General features: G+C 35.7%; 1 protein-coding gene across 1 annotated transcript in view; it reads left to right on the forward strand.

Moving 5' to 3' along the window:
- Positions 1–21,548, forward strand: part of ASCC3 (activating signal cointegrator 1 complex subunit 3) — a 240,803-nt gene that overhangs the window by 177,280 nt on the left and 41,975 nt on the right. Inside the window, exons 30-34 of the mRNA XM_088534698.1 lie at positions 1,708–1,850; positions 11,932–12,069; positions 12,166–12,286; positions 15,234–15,366; positions 17,807–17,932. Coding sequence (XP_088390824.1) covers positions 1,708–1,850; positions 11,932–12,069; positions 12,166–12,286; positions 15,234–15,366; positions 17,807–17,932 — 661 coding nt within the window. The remainder of the gene's footprint in view (positions 1–1,707; positions 1,851–11,931; positions 12,070–12,165; positions 12,287–15,233; positions 15,367–17,806; positions 17,933–21,548) is intronic.

Consider the following 21,548-nt stretch of genomic DNA (forward strand, 5'->3'; position numbering starts at 1 on the left):
ATGAAAGGGAATTAAAATGTGTTTTCTCTTAGTGGGTTTTGAATATCTCCAAAGAAGGAGACTCCACAACCTCTTTGTAAAAGCGTAATAAAGCCATTCATATTATTAATCTGCTGAGGTATTTTCATATGGTCCACTGTATGTAAGCAGTAAAAAATTGCACACAGAAGTTGCAAGTCAGACTAACCTCACATAATTCTCATTTCAGAGCAATAACCGTAAAATTCAAAATTTGCTGTGTATCCAGATATGCTTCTGTTTTCAATTTTTTAATCTTAAAGCTGGCAAGCAGGACAGGTTTAAGAAAAACTCATATTTTATTGGAACATGTTTTGTTTTGGTTACATAAGGAATATTTATTATATCAATTAAAAATAACCTCCAAAATAAATTTGGTAATGTGATCTGCTTTTGATTGTGAGGTGACATTTGTGAGGTGACTTTTTAGCTGCTTTAATTAGCCTTATGACAGAAGAGAAGTATTGATTGTGGACTAGAGACCAATCTTGACAGCTCACATTATTTACACCTCCACAAGAGCATTGTACCAAAACACTAATGAACAATAAATCTGTCTTGGGCTGTTCTGCCACACCTGTTCCTGAGGCGACAAAAATCCATGAGATGCTGGGCTGTTAAAATATATAGATATATTGGCATCAATAGTTGTAAAGTATAAATGCACATGAATTTTCCTGCCTATTTCAATATTTTCACAAGCGTAATGAGTGGATATTTGCAGGCACACAAGCAGAGTGGTATTCATGGTTCAGGAGACAGTATGTGGTGTGGAGACTATGAAATGGTTTCCATAAATTAACAGTGAATGCATAAAATTGTTTGGTAGAATGAGGATTACATGAGAAAAAACACACATAAAATGGATTCATATCAGATTTAGGGAGAATATATGAGACTCTACATACAACTCTATACTTGATATTAGAAAATCTGTAGACAAATGATTTATTGAGGGCTTTTTTCCCCACTTGTTTGATATGTTATAGTCATGGTTATTTTAGCATTTCCATTGCAACTCTTTCTCCTGAGACCAGAAGAATTTTGTTGCAATCTGAAACTTGGAGTGCAGGCTTAGCAAAAAAAAGCTTTTTTAAGCAGGCTAAAATGTATTAAATGTAGAATGTCCTGAGTATTTCAGACTAATTGGCACTCAGCAGAAGCAGAGCTCCTTCACCTTGCGCAGCAACTGCTGAAAGTTCACATTCTAGCTTAAAAAGACCTAGTCCTTGCACTTTTTTTTTTTTTTTAGTATCGTGAAGCGGATGAGCCGTCTTTTGCAGACAGACTTAACATTTATGCAGTCTGTGCCCTGGGTCAGGCGCGAACACGCGTCTTTGGCCCCTGGTGACATGCTGTAATACCGGAGGAGGATGTAACTTATTGGGCTGAGATGGGAAAATGCACAAGCTTTGTGGTCTAGAAGCTTGTCAGGGTTTTGTGGTATTTTTTTTTTCTAAATGCTTCTCTTAAACTCTTCATGACCAGTGCCACAGTAGGAGGGCTAATTGACTCAGACTCACCTAAGCACAGTTACATGATTTTTGATTTTGAGGTGGCTTATGCACAGCTCAGTTGTACCTAGTGAGCCAAACAGAGACCAGGCACATGTACTACTGCTACTGGTTTGGGGGCAATGCTGATGTGTCATCAAGGGGCCTAATTCTCAAGGTCTGTTTTTCTCAACAGCTATCCGGAGCCATTCTCCAGCCAAGCCTGTCCTGATTTTCGTGTCATCCCGACGTCAAACACGGCTTACTGCCTTAGATTTGATTGCGTTCCTAGCCACTGAGGATGATCCCAAACAATGGCTGAAGATGGACGAAAGAGAGGTAGAACAATTTTGCCTGCTCTCTGTGTTTTGCTTTTAATTTTATCAATATTTTATTGAAAGAAAATATATATCTGCAACAGAAAAGTGATGTGAGACTAGATGTTGCAGTAGCTATGTGTACACTAGTTTTCATGGATGAAAGATAGCGTTAGCATGAGGATTGTACAAGCATCTTTGCAAGATCTGATCTTTAGGAAGCGTGCTCTTTATCTTTGTTTTTCTTGCATATGTATTCCTAGTGCTAGTTCCACTGTCTCAGACAACATACGTCACATGGTGCAAGGCTTTGCTACAAAGATAATCCAAAGAATAAAAGAAAGAGGAATGCTGTTGTCCAGAGTTTGCAGATGGAAATCTGGGGCATATAGATGTGATTGTTGGCTGGAGCTGGAGTTTTAACCACGTCTCTTTCAGTCTTTCAGGAGCAAAGCTGTCCTTATTAGATATCTTGATGTGTGTGTGTTTGTGGGTATACATATGTATTTGTTTATATACATATAAACATCCATATATTCCATATATGTCTTTCCATCTGTTTTTATAAACATATGGACCGTACATACGTATGACTATATACTGCAGACTAGTAGGTTAGAAATGGCTCAATTTTGTGCATTAATGAAATAACTAGACATTATGAAAATATAATAAAGATACTGGCAGAAGCTGTCCCACAAGAATATTAAGATCATAAAGTCAAACACTCAGATATAAAGAAATGTGGGAATTTAGGTTTATTAAGATATTTTGTGATATTATCCTGTGATATTATCTTTAATTATATTTTCTCGTACAGTTTGGGGAAAGAATCCTTCCTTCATTTATTGCAGAACAGAAATGATATTCAGTTAATAAGCCACTATTCGATATTATTTTTTATCTGTATTGTTGAAAATGTACACTAGGTTTTATTTACTGCACTGAGTTCTGCACCTGCTCTGAATACGGAGTTGCTTATTTCCTCCTGAACTAACGATGCTTATGATAGTATGTCATTGCTTTAAAACAAATTATTATTATTATTATTATTATTCACATCTCCTAGATGTTGAAAGTTAGTTTTCTCTAATGCTTCCAGACCTTCTTATAGGAATTTCTCTTATAATATAGGGCCAAAATACAGCAGAACACATGGCCTGTAAATACAGCATCCAGTTTATTTATGCAACAATTCTATGAATATTTATACAATTGTACATCAAGAATTATATGCCAAGAAAAATATAACTTTCTAGATGAAAAGATTATTTGATTTCATTCACTCTTTGCAAGAAATAGTATGATTTTTCTATGAGATAAAGCATAACATCTGTATCCTTCATCTTTTGGATGGATTTTAGAATAGAAAATGGATGTCCTGGCTGTCTCCTAACAAGCTAGTACTAAAACATGTCTCGATCTGATGCTGCTTTTCTAACTGTACAATCTCCATTTAATTGGTTTTCTTGAGCATAACAGAAACATTTCACAACAGTGTTATTACTGCCTAGTAGAGTGCATCAGTGCGATGTGATGGTTTACTGTAGCAATCTCACCTCCGGGCTGGTCCTCAATGACTGGCATTGCTCTGTCTTTGAATTTGCAACTTCTTGCCTCTTATATTGTCAGAGCTTGGTGGTGCCCCCTTCAAGACCTTGGAACATCCTCTGAAGTTTTTGAAAGAGTGGCCAGTAAGGACAAAGAGACTTTGCATTTGTTAGTTTAATATTTTTGATTATTTGGATTTGGATTAACAATCACAGGGTTTGGAACATAACAAAGGTTACCAACTAAATTATTCAGCTCTGATTACCTAAATATAAAAGACTGGGGATTGAGTGCTAAGTCGTTCTAGCTTACCACCATTCACAGAACACCTGAAGTACCTTCGGTTTCAAGTGGTCACTTCTTTACGTGATTATTGGACCAGCTTGTTGGTTTATTTTGTAAAAGAGCAAAATTAGTCTGAGCTTCCTTTGTCGTTGAGGGAAAAGGAATCAGCCTAAAACACACAGAGGGAAACAAAGCTGTAGTAGTGATAGTACTTACGTACTACTTGATGTTATTTTTATCCATAATATATTTTTTAATGTAAGTATTATAGCTACCTCAGGTTATGTTAAAGACAAACTTAGTTTAGACGAAATAGGCAAAATTATCTACATAATGCTTCAGCTTTTTTTTTTCAAAAAAGAAAGTTTTAAAGCTAAAACTGGTCCATACATACTATATAACAGCTATTAAAAACTTTCCAAACACTTGTCTGAAATGTTTCTCAAAATATAAATGGACCAGCTAGTTGCCTTTAAACCACTTCTGAAGCCTTTCAGTTATTCATGTTTAGTTTCTGCCACCAGAGCAGTCTTGGTTTTCAAAATACTTAGAACTGTTAATTTGCAGTACGTTAGAATATAAATGTTTTTTTTTCACAGAATGGTTGGGTTGGAAGGTACCTCTAGAAAAAAAAGACCTCATTTTGTTTTATTTTATAAAGGGTGCACAGGAAGTTTACAAGCTTTAGAGCAAACTTTGGCATTTTTCTTCATTCAGTCTTATTTGTCTGATACAAATTTCGCCTGATGCATCTCAAAGGATGTCTCCTTTGAGAACTCACTGGTTCCCCGGTGTAATTGGTTTTGTCACACAGCAGCCAAATGTTAGCCTATGTATGTATGGTCTACCCAGTGGATAGACTTTACAAAGCAACTTATAATGCTATAAACAGTGCAATCTATAATAAGATGTGTAAAATAGATATTGAGGTAGATAAAGATTTTTCCTGTCATTAAAACAGGATTCCTTTCTCTCACCCTGCGTGGCAGCTTATTTTGTGATGAACAGATTCAAACTTCAAGGGGAATTGAAACTGGGGGAGAAAGCAACCAGTACTAGTCTTCAATACCTCTTTATCAGCTTCCCTCATCGTGTAGTTTATCAAGGTTCTGTGTGTAGTTATAGCCCCAAACCAGACTCCTGTTTTCAGCATATGCAAGGCCCTCTGTTCGCAAAGTTCCAGACCTCTTGTCATCTTAATCCTCTCAGATAACAGGCAGATAAGGGCCTGTTGCCAACCAGCTCCAGGTACTAGGTTCAGGCAATATTTTATTCAGATATGCTTCAAAAAAACAAGCAGTGACAGACATAGCATGTATGAAGCTTCAGGAATACATATTTGTATATGTGAATGAAGTGCAGGGCCTTTCTTTCATGCCACCACTATGGAAAACGCCATACCTGGATCATACAGGAATCGTACAAGTCATTCTTTTCCTCGGAGAAACCAGTGGTCTAACAGGTGCGACGGAACTATAGTTTCATTTTATGTCTGTGTACTGAAAACAGGTATCAACAGCAGCTTGGTTTTGAGGACTCTAAGTTGCCGGTTCCATTGAGATGCCCACCATCATGTTTTCATTTCTCCAACTTATCTATCATTTGTCACATCAATTTCTACAATAGTCACAAGAGTACATTAGTAATACATCAAGAGGGCTCATTTTGCCATGTAACCAGCTTTGCAGTCAGTGCATTGGGCCCAAAAGTCCTATGTTCTGCAGCTCTTCGATGGCAATAGCAGAGCTGGCTGAGCGAAGGTCTGTGCACGGGCACCCTCGCAGTCTAGCGGATCTTTCCCAATGGAATACCCCACCTGTTCAGAGAATGTAGCCATGTCAAATGTTACAGGACGTGATTCTTCCTGGATGCTTTTCTTGAATTTCGTATCTGACATACTGTTTCCTGCTCAATACCCATGTTCCCAGTGTTCAGAAAGTTGAAAGGTATGCAGAAAGTTGAGACACCAGTTAGTCTTCCAAGGACTGCACAGTACTTTGATGAAGCTTGTCATTTCTAGCACTGATTAGTTTCCCAGTTCTCCTGGACCTCGTATTGCACAACAATAGCTGGATTTGTTTAATAAATTCTGTCCAAATGAGTTTCAGGTTGTGTGTGTGCTTTTCATGCAGAAATATCCACTTGGATACCTCATGTCTAGTTCAGTCTGAGCTAGAAAGCCTCCGGTGATGTTGAAATATCCTATTTACCATGATTTGTAGATAACAAAGCTCATCCCTATCTTTGCCTGTTGCTGTGCATAACGCAGCAGAAGTTCTGGTACAGCAGCTGGTTCCCCAGTATGAAAGCAACATTGCTCACAGTTTGCCCAAAGTAGAGTCTGAGTGGGCAATCTCTTGAAGACTGGAGAATAGTTACCTACTTTAGATCCTTGTATGTGGGTTGTTTTTCTGATTTTCCTTTTATTTATTTATTTTTAAGGTATGTTGTCCATGCATAGGTGTCTGTTCCCGTTAGAATTTGTAGTTCCTTCCTACAAAGGAGCCAAGAAGCAGTCGAAGCTCCTTTCCTTGCAGGCTGGGGAGGAGACATCACTCTCTAATGATCCTCCTAGTTGTACTGAAGAGGCACAGGTGCATCATGAGAGCAAACTGCATAGGCAGTGTCTCGCCAAGGGAAGGCTACCACTGTGAATGGAGGGATTCTTCATTTTTTATTATTGTTTATTGATGCGAGTGCACCGTCAGGTGACGATGAGGAAAGAAAACCTTATGTTTACCCTGCTTTTCTTGTATAATGATAAGATCTTTAAATATGCATTTCCTAGCCAAATCTTTACTTTGGAGTCAGACAGCACTGAAATGTCCAGCCTTATGACCTGTTACTTGTTCAGAAGGACAAAGGTTATCCTTTCAAAAACAGGCCCTATCACCAGCTCGTGACGTTAGGCTTGGGTCAAATCAGATACAATACTCAACATGAAATTAGGAGCTGAATAAAGAGGAACAGGCTCTTTCAGAAATTACATTTATGTCTGTGGTGATGGTAGATTTTGGAATCTTTGTACAACAGAATTTATTAGAAACAAGTTTCCAATTTATTTAAGTTTATTTCCCTCTAATGTTTTTACAGCTTTTTTGTTTTAATCTAAAACAAAAATACAAAGGAGTATTTATTGTTTGTTTCTTGAAGTTCTAACATAATTCTCACAAGCAGACAAGTAGAGTGGGTGGTTTGTGGTTTTGAGGGGAGGGGGAGAATTTTTTTCCTTACATTTACAGTATAAGGGCAGAGAAGAAAAGTACCCATGTACACAATTTTGACTTTAACCACAATGATTTCTGCTGTCCGCTGTGTGCATCATTTTACCATCTGCATCTTATTAAGACTGTTCTTTGAGACTTGTAGAAATAACTGAAATCCTCTAGCACAAGAATACCTTTTCTAATGTTCACTACCAACTATACCAGGTAATATCTAGCTCCCACTGAATTTGGTGAAAATGAATTGAATAGAAGGGCCCTTGCCGACCTGGAAAAAGTGAATCATGCCACACTGATCTTGAGATTTTAGATGTGCGTATAAATGGATACATACATGTGTGTATAGTGTGTGCAGTGCAAATATGCATAAACATATGCATGGAAGTGAATTAAATGTTACTATAAAGTTGTTTTTTGTTTCTGAAAAAAATACATATTTTCTGAAAAGCTAAAAGAAGGGTTTTCCTTCTCTCTCTCTTTTTTTTTAATGAACCTCTTATCTCCTTTCTATTGTTCCACAGTAATGCTGTGCTATAAAACAGAAATAGAAGAATGGTCTGTGTCATGGATAGGTATTTTGCTCTATTGTAAATGACATTACATTCATGTTAAGTGAATGGCTTTTAGTAATATATCTCAATTGTGTAAAAGATATTTTTAAATATTTCTTGAATAATCTTACCTGAGGTACCTGGAGGTAGCGTTTTGCTTTGTGTAGGAGAGTTTCTGGGGTATGAGCACAAGTCAGTCCTTAAAAATAATTCTAAGGAAAAGTTTTTTCCTTAGGTTTTTTTTTTCCCTGTCTTTAGAGATCAGGAGGGTACCAAAGAGTGATTTCTAAGTGTTGTGCTCATTGTAAAAGTTCAACTTCTTCCTACAAGATGTTGTTTTTATGACACAAAAGTGTGTCATAAAAAATTAACATTTACTTATAACAAGAAGATGTTTTTATTTCACTTAACATCTGTAGCAGATGTGAAATATGTAATTATTTCTGTAAAAGACTTCATAACTTTCACGATTCTTTTGTTTGGCACATCTTTCTTCTATTGGGCATTTTTTACAATTGATAAGCGTTATTCAGTGGCATATGGTCTGAGTCTGACGTGCTTTGAAAAGAGTACAGAGTACTAATAATGAGGATTCTGTGAAAATGGGAAAACCAGCGCAACAGATATGCTTTGAGAAAATATGGGTTTTTAGCATCTTGAAACAATATATCACACTCAAAGGGACAGAATTGGGCTGCACAATCTGTTAGCTCATTCTTGTCCAATCTGGTCTCCTCCTTTCTTTTGGAGCCAGCATTGTCATCAACTTGCTGAATTATACTCTGACTGGAATGTATTTCAGGCACAGGGTAATGTATCTACTTAAATGGAATCCTATCTTTCTACAAAAGCTTTTTAAGTATAATAAATTTAAAATATAAAAAAAAGTTCTATTAGCTTAAAGTAAATGGTTCAACAGTTTACATATGTGCAGGAACAAAGAAAATGACTACTTACTAGTTTGAGAAAAATCTAGCTTGTTCAAAGGTTAGAGTATAAAGGTAGGAATGAACTTTCTTTTTTATAATAAATATTTTGCAGTAATATGAAAGTCTCGATTTGGTTTTCGAGGGTTTTTTATTAAAAGCTAGATACCTACTTAAGCTCATGCTAGAGGCATGTACGGGAGGTATTTTTGTTTGTTCCTTGAGAAAACTGCGGAAGGCAGCGCTGGTTACTCAGCATGAGAGCAGTCCTCTCCGTCTTTTCCTGGCATCCAGGGAAAATCCCTCCTTGCATTATTTGAGAATAAGTTCCTGAAACAGTGTTGCATTTTTTTAATGACTTCAAGCCAATACAATTTACATTTCTTATAAATGTATTATTTTTAAAATACTTAAGATACAATGTGTTTTCTTTAATCTTTTATAGTTAATGTTCAAAAAGATTAACAGTAATGCAATTGTAACGGTGTAGAAACATTAGATTTGTTTTATAATCACGGTGCATCTGTTTCTGATTAATAAAACCATTAATTATGCCAGTATTTCTGAATAAAAGGTGATAATATTCTTACGCTAAGCTGGCGTAAGAAAGAGTTATATTTTTAAATAAAATGTCATGAGACTTTAAGCCTTGGCCTGTGCCTGTGGGTAAAATAGTTGTGTTTATTACCTTGATTTATGTGAAAGTAAGGGGTCAGCTAAAAATGACTAGGATTCCCTGCTGCTAAAATGACAGGCTAGTAGCACACGTGCCAGGTCTCCTGCTAAGGGTCCGCTAGTTTTCCTGTGCTAAATTACACTGCTTTGCAGGTATGACTAACAGCACCACAGGCCACCGCTGTAATACAAGTCAGAGGAAGAAAAAAATAACCACTGCTGATTGTAAGAGCAAGAAAGCAAGAAGAACATCTTGGACTAAAATCCCAGCAGTGTGGATTTGGGATATTTTATGCTGGAAACTGCATGTCCAAAAGGAATAGCCAGGTTCTGTAGTGAAAATAACACTGTAAAAGTGCTTGCACAGAGGGAGCAGCCACTTTGCTGTAGACTACCCGTGCAGAGACTTAGAGGCAGAGCTAGTCTGATCACTGGACTTTTATGGAAGATTCGGGAGTTTAGATTCATTATTTTCCTCCTATTAAATTCTGTTCATGTGAATAATTAAATAAAAAGTGTCATGTGAACGCTCCTGTTTTCTTCTGTTAAAGACATGACAATGATTAGGTGATAATTCCTGGTGGGAATGAGAAAACTTATTTCAGTAAGATGACATCTTTTGCCATTTTATGAGGGCAGAAATAAAGTGCATTGGAAATTAATGAATTCTCTACATCTTTTCGTGGAATTTGCTGGTGCTGTTTGCCACTTTTTCGTCTTAATTCTCTGTTTGTCAAATGTATACATACAAATATGGATTCTCAAAGTGTCTATGCAAGCATAAGGAGACTGTATAGTGCTAGTAACACTTTATAAATCTGTAGCAAAAAACCTTTAGTAGGTTTGAGTTAGTAATGGATGTTGATGATTACAGATGTGGAGAAACAGTATACAAGCTTTCATTTTATCTTGATTTTTTTCGTCTTAGAAGAAGAAATCTTTAAGATGAGTCATAATTCATGATGTCTACACTACAGTCGCGTGCCTACATGCTGATTAGAGAAATCAAAGCTTTGCTGATTGTATCTAGATAGCTAAACCTTATCTTTTAACATATCCTCCTTTCATGCTGTTCTTTTCTCTGTTTTACTTACGTACTCCTTGTTTTCCTTTCCTATCCCATCTCTGTTTCTCAATTCATTGTTTTTTTTGCTTTCCATTTCATTTCCCTTCAGTGTTTTACAGTCCCTTTTCACTCTTTTCTTCTGTAAGCCTCCTTTTCTCTTACACTTGCCAGCTCTATTTAAATAACTAACCAGACATATCTCATAAGATATGATATTCAGCTGCCTGGATGTTCCTGAGAGTATCGCACCATTATTAGAGGATATGAAGTTTAGGAGCTGCTAGTAGTTCAAATCGTTTGGACCAAGATAAAACATTATCAGTATCTTTATAAATTTATCTTTGTAAATTTTTTTTCTTCTATCAATTCTGTTTTTATTAGTTGGTACTCCTTAAAAAAAAAGAATTTTTTTAATTGCTGTACTTGCCAAAATGGATTGATTTACAAAATATATATTGGATTTCTTTTATAATCCTGAATTTAGAGTATTATTTTCTCAAGCCTTTTTTTAAAAAAATACCTTTTCAGAATTGTTTTTTATATTTGTAAATGACATGTACTCCTTGGTTTTAGTCATGTGAATAATTACATTGACGTTAAGTTTGAAAATTATAAAACTTGAGAAAGTTAAATTCTGAATATAGGAAGTGCAACACCTGACAGTCCTAGGTGGAGTATCACTTCAATGATCCAGGTATAATATCACAGTATTTTTAGAAAGTAAAACAGAGATGCAACTGAATGCTCAACCCATATTCTGCAGTGACTCTGAGTGATTTGTTCCACGTTGCACCTCTTTCTGTAATCGTACTTAAACCTTCTATGTCTGTTCTGAGCAATGATGCCATAAATATGCAGTATCATCATGCCACTGCTGGTGGCACCAGGAAACCAGTATTAACAGATGAGATTTGACGTTTCTGGGCTATAATTATATTAAAATTGCATAAAATAATAAATAGCCTTATAAAAAGAATAATATAACAAATATTGAAGGAGAAAAGTCACTAGGCAAGGGACAGAAGTTATAAAGCTCTGGTTCGTTATTAGTGAAGGTGTATTCATGGAGAAAGTCTGCAGAAATAAATGAATTTACTACAGAATTTACTACACAGTCATAAGCAGTTAGTAATCAGTAATGAGGTTTACTTAAAATAATAATAATAATAAAACCCTTCTTGCCTAAAGTTCAAAAAGCTTTACATTAAGAAAGACGTCTACTGTATGCTGGATTTCACTATTAAGAGTTGAGTCTATAAATTAAAAAAAAAAAATTAACCAAAATTAATTCATTGAAAAATTAACCAAATTAAAGTGTATTTCAGCCTGTGAATAGGAAACTTTTCTGCTGGAACATAATTGCAAAATTATCAAACTGAGGAATTGTATCTTTTTCATAGACATTAGTGAGCCATTTTTTTTCATCACTGTTATTTTGTTACTGATTGAAGGGATTTGCTATGTTTTTATACCAGTCCTAACCCTTTTGATACTAGAAGTTTCTTTAAATAAACACAGAGGAAAATGCGTAGCATTTGTCTGATCTGTCAAAATATTTTCATCATTTTGAGTTCCTTATCTGTGCTACTAATACTGTCAATAAAATCATGTACATTTGGTATTTTTTCCTCCCATCCTTAATATATTGCTTGACTTCTTAGGCTATAAATAGACTGTTGAGCGAATGGAGACTGTGTTTGCCTCTGTCTGTGTAGACAGTATTAAACAAATTATGCTTGCTATAAAAAATAGGATAATAACAGCGCTAAAAGATTAAAAAGTTCTGTGAAACCATTCTAAAGCATGTCACTGTTCTCTGTTGCAGATGAATGACATTATAGTGACAGTTAGAGATTCAAATCTGAAGCTGACACTTGCTTTTGGAATAGGCATGCACCATGCGGGGTTGCACGAGAGGGACAGAAAAACTGTGGAAGAATTGTTTGTGAATTGCAAAATCCAGGTACATTTGTGTATTGAATCCTACCACAATGAGATTTACATTGAATTTTAAAAGTTGTCTTTTTGTTACATATACATATCTTTCTTTCTGTTTTAGGTTCTTATTGCCACGAGTACATTAGCTTGGGGTGTCAATTTTCCAGCTCATTTAGTAATTGTTAAAGGAACAGAATATTATGATGGAAAAACAAGACGTTATGTGGATTATCCAATTACAGGTATTCACATAAATTATGAAAATCCACAGGTGCCAAAATGCATTTGAAGCTTATGCAAATGATCTGAATTACTTAGAAAGTGATCCTGGAAAATACCCAACGTAGAGGCTCCGAGGATTTTCTTTGTTTAATATAATTTGTTAAAGAACATAATGCTGTGTCTTTGAATATATATATGATCTGAAGAGAAACCAGAGTATATCCTATAGAAAATACAGATTTAGTCTGTAAAATAATGTTTCAGTTTTGAAAATCTGTTTTCTTTCTAAAGTCCTATAGTGAGTATTATCCAAAATGTACATTAAACAATTAAAGGGGCTATAAAAGTCATATTTAGCTACTTAGTAAGTTACATAAAAGCAAGTTTTCACACAAGGTGTATTTTCATTTTTGAAATCTTTCTGTATATATATATGTATATATAGAGAGAGAGTCTATCCTAAAATTCTATTCCTATTTTGATGCAGATATTTAACAGTAAACATCCCCTTGCTTTGGAATTCAGCAGTTGAATCACATGTGTATGAGAACATACAATTCTTACATTTTCACTTGACAGTAAACAAAAACAACATTAATTAGTGTAGTATCTTCCGTGAAGTCAAAATGTAACTGATACTTGAAAAATCAGCCACTCAATTAAGTTTTTGAATTTCTGGTTTGATACAGATTTTTATTGTTTCCTGCCTCCAGTCAACTCTATTTTTCATAAGCTGTTCTGCAGTGTTTTCAGCAAGCTTAAGAAAGTGAACCATAGAAAGACTTCTTTCAAAGTTCAGATAGGGAGAATATTTGTCTGGATGGTACTGAGCTTGAAGAATGAGGACAAGCTAAATTTATTCCAGGTTTCCTGCTCCGTTTTCCCTTTCTCTTTTCACAAGAGACAGTTTATTATTAAGTGATCCTCTGTTACTCCAGAGATCTATGTGCAGATCAGGGCTATCTAAATGTTATCTATCTGTAGCGTGGATACGGATCTTGCATCCTTTTAACCAAGCGGCATCCTTTTAGCAAAAAAAAAAAGCTCAAACTGAAAATGTTACAGGGGTTATTTACCCAAGTAACCCGTTGTGGGGCTTAATTTAGCGGTTATTACTCTACAGGAAGCTTGGGATCAATTGCCAGACCGACTGTCTTGTTTCAAGATGACCTGGGAGCTCAGCCGCGCGCTCCGGCGTTTCGAGACGCTGCGCGAGCACTCTCAGTATCTCGCCGTTCGCCGCTGGAAGAGCAGCGGCTACAGACTTCCTTGTGGAACCAGCAGACGTAATAGGGAAAGAAACCAAGTCTGAATTTGCTTTGAGTTGGTTTTGCATTTGGTGTTGAATCTATGGCACCATCAAAGAGGAACAGTCAGAAGTACAGATTATTTCAGGGGAAATAATCGGGGATAGTTTCAGAAAACACCAGAAACTGGATAAGCGTTGGAGCCTGCTTTAGAAATGGTTGTGCTAGTAAGTCAGAAATGCGTTAGGGAATTCTGATACTTTCAGTCTTCTTTGCCGTTTTGAATTCAGTTTATGTGTAGTCTTGAAATGGCTTGTGCTGTGCGGGTTGTTTGATTCTTGCATATTATTCTTGTGCTTTGAGAGGAAAATACCACCCTCCGCAATGGAAGCATTTGGATAGTGTTGTCTGTGCTGCAATAGGAAATGCAGATTCCTTAGCTTATGAAGAAACATGTGGTGTGGTTTGCTTACAGCAATTTTATTTTTAACTTGGTGCAGAATATTTATGTATCTGGAAGTTCTGTGGAAAGGTAATGCAGTTTTTCAGCGACAGTAAAATGAAATTTTAATGAGTTTCTCTCTGAAATGCTTCCAAATTTTCAAAACACTGTCTTTAATGTTGCCCCCAAGTATGACTTCACTGTTCCATCTTGGTATAACTTGGTTTCTTCCTGCAGAAATTACCTTTTTGAATCAAGGCTTTGGTTCTAAGGAGGCAGCAGAATGAATTACTCCAGTCTGTTCAGTGATTTGAAAATAAGGGAAAACCCTTCTCAGAGTGAAGTCTGAGGTTTTCGGAAGAGCCCTTCTTTCAGTTACCAGCCATTTACTCAGCCAGCTGGATCATTTGTGACACTTTCAAGAGTTTAGTCCAGTGATTGGAGGCAGGCAAGCAGTATATAGTCCATAACAAAAATATTGATTTTGGATAACTACTTGGTGGATAGTGGCAAAAATCATTTCCTCAACCCTTTTTGGTAAATTCATTTCCTGTATAGTATCATACACTATTTAATTCACCATACTAGAACAGCGTTCTAGTTGTTTCATGTAGAAGTTGTTTCATCAATCCTCAGTGCACATATCTATTCAAAAGTATAATTTTCAAATTATTTTCATTTTACATTTAAATGTCATTTCTAAATTAACAAAATTAAGAAACCAGTTAAAAAAAAAAATGTTGTCTATAGAGCTTGTATGTCCACAAGTGAGCAAAAGTTTCAGGCTATTTCTGGTACCACTGTCCATTGCTGTATCCCACTCTATAATGTCTGTCTTGACCTTTCCCCAACCACAATACCCTTTTCCTCTAAAAACCTAATAAATCATATATAGGTAAAAGGCCTATTTAAGAAACTTTAATAGTACAAAAAGTCAAGAACATGAAAATTAGAAAATAATACAGAATTGCCACTGTTGATTTCATGAGTTCTGTTTGTTATTCGTATGTTGTTTAATTATGTGATCAAACAATGGAAGGATGTGAAATAAAAGGAAAGAAGAGGGAATTTATATTACATATAAGCTGGGGTACTACTGTAGTGGCTTAAAGCAACCGAGAATATAGACTCTGCCAAAAAGAAGTTCATTGAAAATTTACCAAAGATGCAGAAAAAAAAGGTAGATATGTCAAAACCAATAGGGTTTATGAGATTACAAAAATATTTTTAAAAAAAGATCTATTACACAGAAATAAATGCATTTATTCTCTCTGGCAGATGTACTTCAGATGATGGGACGTGCTGGCAGACCACAGTTTGATGACCAAGGCAAAGCTGTGATTCTAGTTCATGATATTAAGAAAGACTTCTACAAAAAATTCCTTTATGAACCTTTCCCAGTGGAATCCAGGTAAACCTAATGACACTATCAACAGTACGACAACTGGAGGATAGAGAAAGATTTAATCAAATTCCCATTCAATTTATCTCCTAAGCGTCTGAATATTGTCAAATTCATTTTCAAAATCCATTTTCAAAATAGTGATGGTCATTTTCCAAACATATTATCCATCTTTATGCAGAAAAATCCTTTCTTCCAGGAGTCTTGAAACACTGTTCAGCTCTTTAGTCCATCCTTAGGTAATGCTGCTTCCCCGTCTCTCAGTTTTGTCTCAGACGTTTGAATGAGAGAGGACAAGCTGTTTCTTCAAGGCCAGTACATAGGACAACTATTAATGATCCTCACAACCATTTATTTTGTCAGGAAAGTAAAAATGCTACCTTTTTGGAGCCCCCTTGAACTTAGCTAAACTAATGTTTGCATAATGTAAGTTCTGCCTTATTTTTAATATTTATGGAATACTTAGTTGTTCCACGAGGAACAGAACTAGTTATATCAGTCTCCTGTAGTCGTGTGTTGCATGGAGAAATTCCTAGAAATCTAGTAAGGCATGAGCTTATTGAGAAAGTGTATTGAAAGCTTTTCTCACTGTTGAAGAATTCACAATATTGTTCTCCCAAGGAAACTTCATCCCTCAACATGAGCACTAATTTGACCTCTCTATGGTCATGACATTTCTAGGAATTTGAGAGTGCTACCCACCTGTGAAATCTAGTTCAAGTGAGCTGGTGCATTTGAAGCCTGATTTCTGCAGTACCATGACAGACATATGCAGTTTTTGCAAACAAAAATGTACAGAAATACACTTCATTTCCTTAGGAAACCACACTTCTTTTAACATATAATTGCACTTAAAAAAAAAAAAAAAAAAAGAGGCTGGAAATTGAGCTTCTTCAGAATGATAGCTATCAAGTCAAAAGAGCAGGATGATTAAATTGTTGATGTTATGTCCAGACTGTATGGCGCTGGCATAATAGGAAGTCTTGCTGTTGGTGCTGGGTTTCTGAATAAAGAAATCGTATCTTCAGTGCCAAAATTGTGATCACACCTTTTTCTCTTTCAGATACTATAAACAGTCTCCACTTCTTGTAGCTCATTTTATGTGTATATATTTCCTTAAATCAGCAATTTAAAAAAATGGATATTACTAGCAGCATATTTGATAAATCGATATGTGAAGATTCACGTATTAATGGCAGTCTCATTAAGTTAGACTCATAAGTCTGTATTTTGTGATATGACTAACTTAGAGTCTACATGATCTCCTTTATGATTATCAAAGGTGTTTTAATTAAGAGCCTTCATAGCTTCAAAGAGAAACTCTGTGGGTTTTTTGGAGTGTTTTTAGCATACTGTGCTCTCCCTTCTTATCCTACCCGTGTTTTATCAACTTTCAGTAGCATTTCCAATTTTAACATTATATTTCAGATTAAAAAAGAAAAAAAAAATCTAAATTCATGGTCCATCTGTTAGCTGTAGAACTGAGTACACAACTTATGACAGCCCTTGTGCATTCCCTGATAGTGGGTCAGAAATAAATATAGCACTTTAGAAGAGCAAGGACTCTCTATGGTGAAATGACTGTTGAACAGAGTAACCTGCCCAGTTTCTGTTGGATGATTGGGGTAGAACAGCTATAGATCTTACCTTCAGAAGTCTACAATTAGTGGGACAGAGTAATAAAACAGTTGCTCTCACCAAATTATTGCTTACATTTAGCAAGGGGAAGAAACCAAAAAAAAAAAAAAAAAGAAAAAAGAAAAAAAGGAAAAGAGGAAGGATTTTAATGCAATAGAAAGTTGATTTGATCTTTACGGATGTTTGCCATGACCTGATTGAGCCAAGCATGAGCTCATTAGTTGCCCAAGTGGAAGTCTTTAGTTCATTTAGTGACACTAAACAATATGTGGCTTTTTAAAAGTCATTTTACATGCTTTTTTTTTTGTTGTTTTTCTGTGTTTCTGAATTTAGACTCTTCTACATAAAACTAGCTTTCTTCATCTTTGGATAAAGACAAGGCAAAATCTGGGGGAAACAGTTTTGATGTAATTTTAATAGCCTTAAATTATTTGTCAAATCTTAGCTAAGCTATTGCCACTGTTTCATTTCCTGTTTGTCTTTCCATATGATTCACTAGTGAATTAAACCAGCATGATCATATGGTCAACATACAGTATTCAGAAGTTACCACTGAGTAGCTCCATCTGAATACATTACAGGAATGACATAAACTTGTGCATTCTTGGTCCAATCAAGAAATAATTGAAACTTCATTCCACTAGCATGTAAAGAATATGACTGACCTTACAGGAACATCCCCTTTTACTTCCCTCTCCTCCATCACCGGAGGAAAAAACCATAAAATTTTCACATTAAAAGTAATAAACCCTTTAATGCACAACTCTGTGATTGTCAAGTTAGCTAAGTCCTCTCTCTTCCTGTTCTTCAGCTTGTTAGAAGTTCTGGCTGACCACTTGAATGCTGAAATTGCTGCTGGAACTATTACTTCTAAGCAGGATGCAATGGATTATATCACCTGGACTTACTTTTTCCGACGACTTATAATGAACCCAACGTGAGTATAAAATACAAATGCATTTTAATCCAAAGGTAACTTGAGGGTAGAGTTGATCCAAGGGTGATCCTCCTGCTGTTGGAGCCTCAGCAGTCTCCAGTGCAGGAGCCTTACTGGCCCACACATGGGAAGAATACTTGTAGGCACATTTTACTTATAACTTTTCTCTAAATATAAATGCATTTCTTGGCAGATAACTTACTTTACAATATAGTAACAACTATAAAATAGCATTGTTGAGAAGACTACATCAGCATCCCTAAAATAAAACTCTAGATTATCGCATTCCTTTAGGTACTATATTTATAATGTGTTATTCTTTTTTTTTTAGCTACCACATTGATACATTATGCCTGGTTTTCTATAGGAAATCTATTAAGAGCTGAATTTTCCTAATAAATGAGAGAATAGCTATCAGCTGTTCCCCTGTGATAAAGTTTACTTTCATTAGGGGATCCTGGTGGAACCATGTGTGCAATATTTTCAGTGATTGTTAGCATCCTGCCTAGCTCCAGCTGGTACGCAGAACTCTGTGAGCTCTTCCAGCAACACGGGCTGCCTTTGCCACAGCTTTGCTCTGGTGAATGGTGGGGTGTGGATCACGTGATCATTCACCAACCAAAATAATGTAGCGGATAAAGAATTAGGATTTTCTAGCACTGTTTCACAACATTTCATAAATAGCTTTTTGATAAATTCTAGAGTGTCATGTGATTTCTGAAATCACATTAATGTCCATAGTATTTGGCTGTATTTTCTGAGAGCTGAGTTCTTTATGGATAACTGCTGTTGGAGCCTGCAGGTGATAAAGGCCAATTTTCTTGAATTTTCTTGTAGTCATCTTTAGTTGTGAATTCTGCATCTATATATCTAGTCCTGCTTGCTGAGTCTCCTGCAAAACAGACTTTACATCTGATTTTCTTGAGGAAACAAAAATACACAGTGTTAGAATTTTAAATTAAAGCAGGGAAGTCAGATTTTTTTAATATATATATAACTGATGAAATAAATTAATTTGTGTAGAAGGTGTTCCTGCCAGAGCATGACAAACAGATAAATTCTGGTTTTGTCTATCTTGGCTAGATGTGGGTAAGTTAAGTTTGTTTGTATTTACTCTTCTCACCTCTTGAAATGCAAAAATTTGTTCATATGTGACTTTGGAATTTGGTGCATGATCAGTACAAAAACTATTGTTAAAAAGTGTGCCATTGCAGACACTATTCTTTTTTAGTATAAGTAATATTATTTTAAAATGCATTGTTTCTGAATTTAAATAATGTTGATTTGTCTTTACCAAGCCTTGATCACAGTATCTATGGTAGATGTATTTTAAATATACAACACTGATCATAAAAGTGTGGAATATAGAAATGTAGTTACCTGATTTAATAGGCAACCCACCATAAAAGAAGGTTCCCAGCAGAGTAGAAAGTTGGCATATTTACTGATAGTAAATTTATCAGTTTCCTCAACAATTTCTTTAATATGCCATGTCATGGAAAGCTAAATTTGAAGTTATCACAATATCATCTGTTAAGCCATTCTGCTATATTGGGAGAATTCTCTGAAGAAATTTAGGAATACGATGTTATTTCCTAATGGGATGCAGGGTCTTTGTTGTGGGAGAGAAAGTCAACAGATTTTGACTAGTCATGTCCGTAGCGGCAGGAGAGGAATTGAAACTGGAGTCTTTCAGTGGAACGTTCTGCGTGCAGGTTGGAACAACTCACAGCTTGTGCTGCTTTCTCCAGTGTCTCATCCACGCGCAGGTACTCAGTGTTCATGCTATACTCGGGCATGCAGAGAGGAAAATGAAGGACATTGTGTCAGAAAGGTCATTTATAGTTACCACGTGCAAATGCAATGGATGTGCTTACTTTCCATTCTTCTGCATAATAAATTCTATTAAGTTTCATCCAAGGTTGCTAAACTAGTTAATCTGTAGAGTTTGTGGGCCTCCTGTCTATGGTGTTTTCAGATTTCTTATAAGCTAAGGAGCGCTGACATGGGCAGTCTTTAAGATACATCAAAGGAAAGCTGAAAAATTTAAGAGGAGAAGTCAGTGACAATTAAGAGCACTTTGTGTAAATAGCAGCAGTATAGCAATGGAATATGCTATGCCATGGATGAGCATCCGAAATGTTTGATATTACCAAGCAAGAATTATTTAGGGCCCTCAGTAATACATTTTTTTTTTACACAAGAATAGAAGCTCAGTGGAAATTAGTGTTAGCTGATGTTCTCCATCATATCATTTATCACCAAGTAATATTAATCTACCTTTTTTTGCTCTAAGTATCGAGGTTTCTTCTAAACATACAGTCATTAAGAAAGCTTTTCTGACATATCTGAGATGATAATTTGTTAGACTTTAATAATGCCTCTTTAAAAGGTCTTGTTGAAAATCCAGTACTTGTTTTCATAAAACCATCTTAATTTCGAAACTGTTGGTTCTCTGTATCCTGGTATCTGTGAAATGGATTTTGACTGTATAGGTAAGAAAGATGATTGAGCTGATAATTTGGAGGTTAAAGTAGCTGAGTACTAGTTTTATTCGGAGTAGTTCAGAGTATTTAGAGTTTTATTCAAACTGAATAACCATGTGCATGGGGTTCAAGCTGTAGGGTACAAAAGAGAGGGGAGTTGCATGTAAAATTGTTTATTACAGTGTATCAGTGTCAATATCCAGAATATCTGCCTTCTTCGTTCCCTCCCTCCGAAGAAATTGTTTCTAAATGTTGTAGAGGTTTCGAATTTGTACTTTAAGCAAAGATTCTGTGGTACAACAGTCAAATACTACAACATGTTCCCTTTGCCAAATATACCTTTATCTAGTATTTTACCTGCTTAGTCCATACCATATTTAAAGACAGATCAACCAAGTGCCCTGTTCTTTGAAAGGGGCTATTTTGAGTGTTGTCTATCACACGTGTAGCAGACCGAAGCCTTGGGCAGATCTGCTTTCCTTGAAAGAAAATTCCTTGACTGTTTCCTTGACTTTCGTCCATATAAAACATTTTAACCCAGGACTTTCTGCAAAAGAGAAATGACTATGGGAATCATTTTCTGTAAATCAGGTTATGATGTTTTCCAGATACATAGGCAGTAAAAGAGAAATAACAATTTACAACATATGTAAAACTAAGCAGAATCAGCTTTCACTTGGAATGCTAAATTTTGGATAATCTGAGAGTACACATCACATCACATGTTCAAATATGTGCAGTTTTATGTATTTAAATGTGTATACATGGTCACACAAAATTACTTTTCTATGTAAATTGTTTTTGAATACATGACAAATTTTGTTTTGTTAAATTAATCCTGAGAATCATTCTTAAACTTTTCCACTTGTCAGTTGCATGAAGCTTGCTGGAGTGAAAAAATAGTGTATCATAAATTATAATTAAATGGAATTATCTCTGATACTCTAATTACCACTAATCATACACTTGTATTTTACTTTAAATTCCTTTTCTCAGTGTGATTGGCTGAGCATGTCTAATCTGAGGGCCACAAATACAATGATTGGACAGGAGCATCCCTTGTAAGAGGAGACACAAAAAGATGGGACTATTCAACCTGGGAAGACAAGATTTGGGGGAATCTGATCAGT

The sequence above is a fragment of the Tinamus guttatus genome, unplaced genomic scaffold (assembly GCF_059628265.1).
Source record: "Tinamus guttatus ecotype Peru unplaced genomic scaffold, ASM5962826v1 Tinamus_guttatus_pri_ptg000036l, whole genome shotgun sequence".
Taxonomy (NCBI): domain Eukaryota; kingdom Metazoa; phylum Chordata; class Aves; order Tinamiformes; family Tinamidae; genus Tinamus; species Tinamus guttatus.